At 47.3% G+C, this 7,881-nt stretch overlaps 1 protein-coding gene across 2 annotated transcripts in view; it reads left to right on the plus strand.

The window, feature by feature from the left end:
- The first annotated feature begins 3,337 nt into the window (after window positions 1–3,337).
- The window catches only part of PACSIN3 (protein kinase C and casein kinase substrate in neurons 3), a 9,918-nt gene continuing 5,374 nt past the window's right edge, over window positions 3,338–7,881 (plus strand). For both annotated transcript variants that reach the window (XM_009329715.1, XM_009329716.1), the window contains exons 1-6: window positions 3,338–3,514; window positions 5,018–5,118; window positions 5,561–5,717; window positions 6,499–6,734; window positions 7,147–7,302; window positions 7,842–7,881. The exon at window positions 7,842–7,881 is cut by the window's right edge and continues 148 nt beyond it. In XM_009329715.1, coding sequence (XP_009327990.1) covers window positions 5,065–5,118; window positions 5,561–5,717; window positions 6,499–6,734; window positions 7,147–7,302; window positions 7,842–7,881 — 643 coding nt within the window. In that variant the 5' untranslated portion in view covers window positions 3,338–3,514; window positions 5,018–5,064. The remainder of the gene's footprint in view (window positions 3,515–5,017; window positions 5,119–5,560; window positions 5,718–6,498; window positions 6,735–7,146; window positions 7,303–7,841) is intronic.

The following is a 7,881-nucleotide window of genomic DNA, read 5'->3' on the forward strand; positions in this document are numbered from 1 at the left end:
AGTGATTATTACTATTGGGTCTAGAAGCTTTATTTGTGGATCAGGACCCTGTTGTACTCATGTTGTGCAAACATGAAACAAAGATGTACCTTGTAGTGTGTTGCCAGATTCACACATGTTTTGAAAGGGGAGGTTTTAGCCTGATGCCTTGGGCTGAGGGCAGGGATTTGCAGTCTGAGATGTGTGACTGACTGGAGCAGGGGTGAGATTAACAACATGGTTAAAGGTGGAAACAGTTCTGCCATGACAAGCCCTCTGGCATTTCCCCGAGTGGAGTTCAGTATCAGTGAGGCAGTCATGAGCCATTCTACCTTTCCGCAGCTGAAGACCAAGAGCCTTTTTTTGATAACTTAATAGGGAGTTGATACAGGTGAGGCCTAATGACTGTGTTGGTCATAAGTGAGAGCAGGTATTTGGGGGAAGGAGGGGAGTACCTTTTTTTTAACACTACTAGCAGAAGTAGTGTTGCTGCTGCTGTGCAGCAATCTCATTTGCATGGGTCAGTTTGCCTACCTGACGTTGCTCATTGTAGTGGTGTCTGTGATGCCCTCATCCGTAATCTGCAGAGGTGTGAAGTGAATAGATGTAGTCACTCTCTCCCTCCTTCAGAGAGCTTATCTTGCAGGAGCTGCAGTGAGGTCTCAAGTAGCTCTTGAGGTACTTGGTAGCTGAAAGAGGAAGGTGGGAAGGTAGGGATAAACATTCCTTTCCCTGCAAATATGACTCACTAGATAGCCTCCTCTTAGCAGAGGTGGCAGTGGCATCAGTCTTGTATGTGGTGCTGACCCACATATAACTCCAGTTGACCCAATATAACTCCAGCTATATTGCTCATACTGTACAGGCTCTGCCAGCTCTCCTGAATCATGTGGTGGGTCTTGCTATATCAGGCTGTCCACAAGGTAGCCCTGTCATCTCTACTTTGCTGTAAAACAGCCTTGGCATGTATAACTCATATTTGCTTTTCCTGGCAAACTCAGGTTTCCCCTGGTCTCAAGCTTTTGGTGGCTCACAACACATGCAGTGTTTTGGGAATAACTAGGCTTGAGGGGGTGGAGTGGCAATCTGTTTGCACTTCTAGGGCTCAGGGTGACAGCAGCAGCAGCAGCTGTTCTTCAGCCCCTGTGTGCAGCACTAAGTACCTTCCCTATGCCTGCATGCAGATCCAATTTGATCTGCTGACTGACATGGGCTCATGGAGTACGTGAAGTCCAGAAAAAGCCTGGCAGAAAAGGGTCCTACTTGTTCTTTGACCTTTTTACTTCTACCAGGCTAGATTTTTTCTGGACTTCTATGAAGTCTGTACAACTGCTATAGAAATATGTACTTGACTGGCTGCTACTCAGGTCATGGAGATTAGCCTGCAGAAACATTATACTACTTTATTGTATTCTCCCACTTAGCTACTGTGCCGATGACTACAGTATATCCTTAAGCTGTGGGATACTTTGCCACATGATGTTGTAGATGCTGAAAACTCATGTGGGCTCAAAAACAGATTGGAGAAATTAATGGAAGAGAAATCCATTGAGTGTTACTAAATTCATAGGTGCCACATCCAGCTCAGGAAGTTCCTGTCAACAAACGATTAGAGGCTTGGAGAGCATGCAGGGAGGCATCATGTACGCTTGCTCTGCTCTCAAAGTGAGGGAAGGTATCTGCTTTTGGCTGCTGTCTACAGAGACTGTGAGGCTACAAGAACCATTAGTCTGATCCAGCACAGCTACTATTCTGCTCCAGAGCCTGTTGATCTTAGTGATAGTAAATCCAGTTATTTGGGTTAGTAACTCCTGAGAAAATTAAGTAGGTATGGCTCAAATTCTAATGTGGAAACTGCAGAAAGAATGGATTCAGGGTTTTTCTGTTTTTTGCTTGACTGTCCCTCAAACGAACAAGCACACTCTGTGACACACAACAGCTTTCACATTTACCCCCAAATTCTAGCACTGTGTAGTCAGCCTGAATTGGAAACCAGAGCTGGAAGGCATGTTTGTGATTCACTGCTTCCTGATAAAGTGGGGATGTGGGGGGTGTGGGATGGAAAAAGTGATACAACAATTAGATATGCCACATAAAGGATCTATGTCTTCATCAGGAGAAAGAAAGGAAGGGTCCGGGGCAGATTTAAGTATACTTTTGCATAACTATTCATGAAGTATTTTTAATCTTGGCAATTTCAGGAATGTGTAGTCTGGTTTTACTGGGGACCACTGGAAAGTCTTAGAAGGTTTTATGGTGAGCTGTAACTTTTTAACCAATGACCTGGATCATGCAAAAGTGTCCCAACTCTTCCCCTGCTGCCTTCGTCACCAGAGGTCCCTAGTCTGTTTGCAATAACCCAGTCTGCTTTTCTTTCCTTCTTCCTCTTTTCCTACCTTCTTGCACTCCTTCTCCAAAACTGTCTTAATGTCTGGCTAAAAATCCCACTTCCTCCCAGGTTTTGCAGTTTCTGCTCTCAGTTGTATTAACTCTCAGTTGCCCTAACCTTCCAGCCTCAGCCAAGTGGATATTCATGACTGAGCAGAAGGTTTTTTTGCTTGTCTGTTTTTTAAATAGATAGACTTTTGACATTGAAGTAAATCTTCAGGGAAGTGAATGCGAGGTAAACAAAAATGCCTTTCTGCCCTTGCTTCCCTTAGCTTCTGCAGGCCTTTTATTTCCCTATCATTTGTGGAAAGTTGATGACAGTTACCTATACCATAATGCAAAATAAAGTATTTCTGAGAATGTGATGGGGACAGCTTACAGAACTAAGGGTCAAAAAAGCTCTGCTGGTAGAGAGCCACATCCTACCAGGGCAGTGCTAGGTGCTCTACTACTTAAAAGGAATCCAGGCCTCTAAACCAGAATATGTGTTCTTGTAAGTTTTTTGGTTTTGTTTTTTAAATGTAGAGTTATCAAGTCCTCTGTCTTGTATATAAATCCTCTTCATCTTTAGTAAAAAGGGACTGGAGAAAGTGTATGTGTGTACTTCCTTTCTTCTCCCAAAGCCAGCTATGTATAAAAGTGCAGGCAGCAGTGCATGAAGGCAGTGGGGTTTGCTAAACCGGACACTGTACAATGAGGGGGGACCAGGCCCCATGTACAGTGCCTGGGGAGCATGCTTATTTTAGGCCTTTCTGGCCATGAGCTGCTCTCTTTGCTCAGCTGTTGTGATGCTACCTTTCCCGCACTGTGCTGTCATGTCACCCCGATGTTTCTATTTTAACGCTCTCTGGGGCTAGATCTTGTGACACAAGGATTTGGCATCTCTCCTACGTGCTGGAACGTGGCATCTCAGGAGGCACAGTGGCTGCAGCTGCTATATCAGAGGGTGCCCCTCCTACTAGCTGGCAGAAGGGGGACACCCGTAGGATTGCAATGCATCAGAACGGGCAGCATTCGTGCAAAGGAGCAGCAGTGTCTAACTGTGCCCATCTCTGTCTCCTCCAGTCTTTTTCAGAGTTTGAAGAGCTTGGGACATACTTGCCAGCTGCCTGCTGCTCCCCCGCGACATCTCACTTTCAGCTTTCAGGTATGTAGTTACTGGGGACGAGAGTAGAGTTGCATGCCCTGGAGGCACATAAGATAGCTTTGCAACCTGCTGACAAATGCTGGGGAGGGAGGACAGGGACAGCTGGTGGCATGGGTAGAGGTATTCTTCAGGTTTCAAGGTTCGTGCACCTGAGTGTCACGTCCCATTTAACAACTTGCTTCTGTGACTGGAATTCAGCACTTCCAGCCTTCTAGAGAAACCCAGAGGAACAGCATTAAGGTACTCCTGACACTCTCCATGGGATGAGACTGGGCAAACAGGGCTAAACTGTTTCCAGAAGAAATGTAGGAAATTCCTGCAGTCTGTGATGAGGTGCTTCATGGTGTGGCTCATGCTGCTGCGAAGGATTTGCAGGAGGTGGGAGATGTGGTCTCTTGACCTGATCTTCTTCATCTCTGCTGTGTACTCTGAGCTGGCAGAATGAGCAGATACCTCTCTGGGGTGTGAGGGAAGCTTTTTATAACTAGGAATGTGCAAGAGGAGAAGTGGCAGCAAAGGACATCTATGCTGCATTAACCCAGACTTGCCTAGAATGGAGTGGGTTTGTGTGTGAGTGACTGGGCTTGGGCCTTTTTCTGTTACTCCCTCTCTCACTCCTGCACAAGAGCAACCCTGAACCTCTCCCCAGGGTTTCATTGTGTCATACCATGTCAGGAACAAACTGGCAGCGCAGACAAGCACAGGGGAATAGGCAAAAGTTCTGAGACAACAGAGGATGAGAGGCACCTTTTACCTTCTAGCCTAGATTTTGAGCCTAATGCAGTGGGAGTTGAGTGTAATGAAAACACGAGCTCTACAGGGATGTTTCTAGAGAAGCAGTGCTGCTGGGTTACTGGTATGTGTGCTGCAGTGCCATTTGGCTGGGTATGCCCCAGTGTGTTTCTGTAGTTCTGCTCAAGCCCAGCTCAGCTGGTGGGCAGCTTATAGAGTTCCTCCCCATTCAAGTCATGCCTGCCTGCTGACTGCTCAGCCTTGTTTTCTCCAGTCAGTTGTTGTAATCCCATAATCCTGAGTCATACTGGGAAGCTGGAGTCATCTCCATTGACAGAAGACTTATTTAAAGTCTGTTAAGGCAGATTTCAAATAGCTTTAGTTACCTCAGTTTCTGTAGCTTTTGCTACCCTCTTGAGGGCCTTGGTTAAGAAAGGAATCTCTGCAGAGATGTCTGGTGCTGCTGAAGGGTGTTGGATTTACTAGCATCTCCAGTATCTGTACAGCTGAGGCTTGGCAAGATTGTCTTCTACAACATCCGTTCCAAATGTGCTACAGGCCTGCCAAGGAGGCCTTCTGTCAGCAGGAGGGAGGTTCAGTCCTGGGCATCTCTGCTGGATCTAGTCATCTGCTGCTGGAGGTGCAGTGATGCCAGTACTTGCCTGCAGGGCAGTAAGTTGGGCTCCTCTAGCTCCAAGGGTCATGGAGGACTGTGCTGTCTGCAAAGGCTCAGCCAGTGCTATGTTAGAAATCACTTTTCTCTCTTCTCAGCTTAACTGAAATCTGCAAAAATTTTCTGCTGCAAGAAAACGGGGGTGATGTCATCAGAAGATGATGCTGGCGGGGAGGCTCCTGGGGGCAGTTTCTGGGAGGTAAGGAAGGATAATTGGAGTGTAGAAGAGGTAGGAATGTCTTCTTACCTCCTATCCGTGGAATTAGGGGGTTGAGTTTCAGGTTCCTGGATAACATGTTGTTCTTGGGGAGTGGAAGGGAGGAACTGTGGGGAGGTTCAGTAACACACTGTGTGTTACTGCAGGGAGGAGGTGACCCTTACCTCCACAGATGCTGTGGAATGAGAGCTCCTTGTTCAGCTGACACTGATCTGAGCTGTGAGAGAGGCAAGCAAAGCATCTCAGCTTCTTCCCTCCACTGTTGTGCCTGCCTGGGAGAGTGCCAGTGGAGGGTCTGAGCCCAGCTGCTGGCTTCAGAAGGGCCTGTGCTCCCTCCCCATGCAATGATTGACCTGCTGCTGTTTGTTCTGAAGGAACATGAAAGTCGGTACAGTATAAATGATGATGTTGTGTGAAATTTCAGGCTGGAAACTACAGGCGGACAGTGAAGCGTGTGGATGATGGGTACCGGCTCTGCAATGACTTAATCTCCTGCTTCCAGGAGCGAGCCAAGATAGAGAAGAACTATGCCCAGCAGCTAACAGAGTGGTCCCGTAAGTGGAGGACCAATGTGGAGAAAGGTAAATTTGGCAGGTTGGCCTGGGAACAGGATGCAATCATTGCGCTCTCTTCTTTGAGTGCTATCTCTTACTGAGGTGACGCTGTCTCCCTGGGGGACAGGCTTCCCTTATCCAGGAAGGGGGTGACTTTTTTGGGTGTCTTCTTGTGTGTGTGTTTTTGTAGCCAGTCCTCTGATTCACTTGGAGAGGTGTTCTCTGCATTGTCAGGTGTTTGGTTACAAAAAAAAATGTATTTGTTTAGATTGGCAAGTCCTTGGGCAGTCCAAGTCTTAAATCAAGCTGCAGATCTCCCCTTTTAAGGACGGATTAGCTGCCTCTCCTCCTTCTCTAGTCAGGGAATAACTACTAATGCTGTGATTTAGTGGCAGTGGGCTCAAACTGATAGCATCTCACAAAGTAATGGGAAACAGTGGGACAGATGCCCCAACGGACCTACTGGTCTGTGAAGCAGCAGCTTAGCCTCAGTCATGAACTAGTGTTGCTATCTGTCCTGAAGCTCAGGCCAGATCTGTGAAGAGAATTTTCTACAGAAACCTTCTCCTAGCAGGCACCATCTGGGACAGCTAAGGCTGCCCAAAAGAAATGCCCGTCTCGGCCAGCTGTAACAGCCAGTGTACATGCTGCCTGTTGGGACTGTGTGGAGACCAGTCTGCTGACTTGTGTGATGGGGGAGAGTTAAGGAAATGACTCCATACTGATAGATGTGTGTAGGAGGAAAAGAATCTGCGTTCCCTTCTGTGGGCAGGAGGTGTAAGAGCTCCTCTGGTGCTTGTTCCTGCAGGTCCACAGTATGGTACTCTGGAGAAGGCCTGGCATGCCTTCTTGACAGCTGCAGACAAACTGAGTGAAATTCACTTAGCTGTCCGGAACCACCTGGCTGGGGAAGACTCAGATAAGATCAAGGCCTGGCAGAAGGAGGCCTACCACAAGCAGATGATTGGAGGCTTCAAGGAGACAAAGGAGGCAGAGGATGGGTTCCGCAAGGCCCAGAAACCCTGGGTGAAGAAGATGAAAGACGTGAGCAAAGTGTAAATGGGGAAGGAGGGATAAGGGAAGTTGAGCTGGCTGCCTGATTGTGAGAGCCACTGGGCAAACAAACTGGATTTAGCCAGAGTAGCAGAGAATGCCAGAGAAGGGAGGGTTGTGTTGATGGTCTCTTGTTCTTGGTGGTTTTGTAGCTTCCTTCCCATGTGGGAAGACTTTGGTAACAGGCTCTGTATTCCTGCACAGCAGGTAAGCACTGAAAAAGGGATCATTTGGAGGTACCTCTTCCCTTTGGAGCATGTTTACTAAATGCCAAATTGGCATTCCTATTAGGTTGTCCTGAAACCATTGCTGCTGACTGTAACAAATGTTAACATGCTCTCTCTGAGTAATAGAGGATCAATGTGGTCAGGATCATGGCTTTCTCTGCATCTTCCTCCTATAGGTGGAGACTTCTAAGAAAAACTATCATGCAGCCCGGAAGGAGGAGAAAACAGCCCATACAAGGGAGAACCATGCCAAGGCAGACTCATCTGTCTCACAGGAACAGCTGCGCAAGTTGCAGGAGCGTGTAGAGAAGTGTACTCAGGAGGCTGAGAAGGTGAGTGTGTTGTATGGATGTGGGTCACAAGGATGCTCCTCTCAAGGAAAAAGCACTGGTTGTAATGTCACTCGATGAAATGGCTCCTGCTGAAGCCTGGAAGGTGTGAGATCCCATTTTCTGAGGTTTTAGTCTTAGTTACTGAAGTCTCAGTAACTTGCTAAGGTCTCTATCTTTGGTGTTGAGTAAGATCTAATTTATAAGTAAATTTAAAAAAGTAGGAGATTTGGTGTGGGGGTAGGAGCTGCAGAGCTGAAGACTTGGCTACTGAAAGTGGCTGGTTTGCCCGCCCACAAGAGTGGAAGTGCAGAAGGTCCTCTATGGAAGAGGGTGGCAAGGATGAACAAGGAATTTGCAAGAATATTAGGAGAGCAATGGACTGGGATACCAGCTGTGGGATTTCTTCTTTCTGTGGTGTATTTGTTCAGCAGTGCGGGGGGGGGGAAACTTGTCAGTCCCAGGCCAGAGCAGGGATAGTGTCACTGGTTTGACATGAAGGCAACACGTCTCACCATTACTATCCTCCTGGGTTGATACAGTGCAAGGATCAATATGAGAAGATGTTGGAAGAGCTGAACC

This window comes from Pygoscelis adeliae, unplaced genomic scaffold (genome assembly GCF_000699105.1).
Source record: "Pygoscelis adeliae isolate BGI_AS28 unplaced genomic scaffold, ASM69910v1 Scaffold117, whole genome shotgun sequence".
Lineage (NCBI taxonomy): Eukaryota > Metazoa > Chordata > Aves > Sphenisciformes > Spheniscidae > Pygoscelis > Pygoscelis adeliae.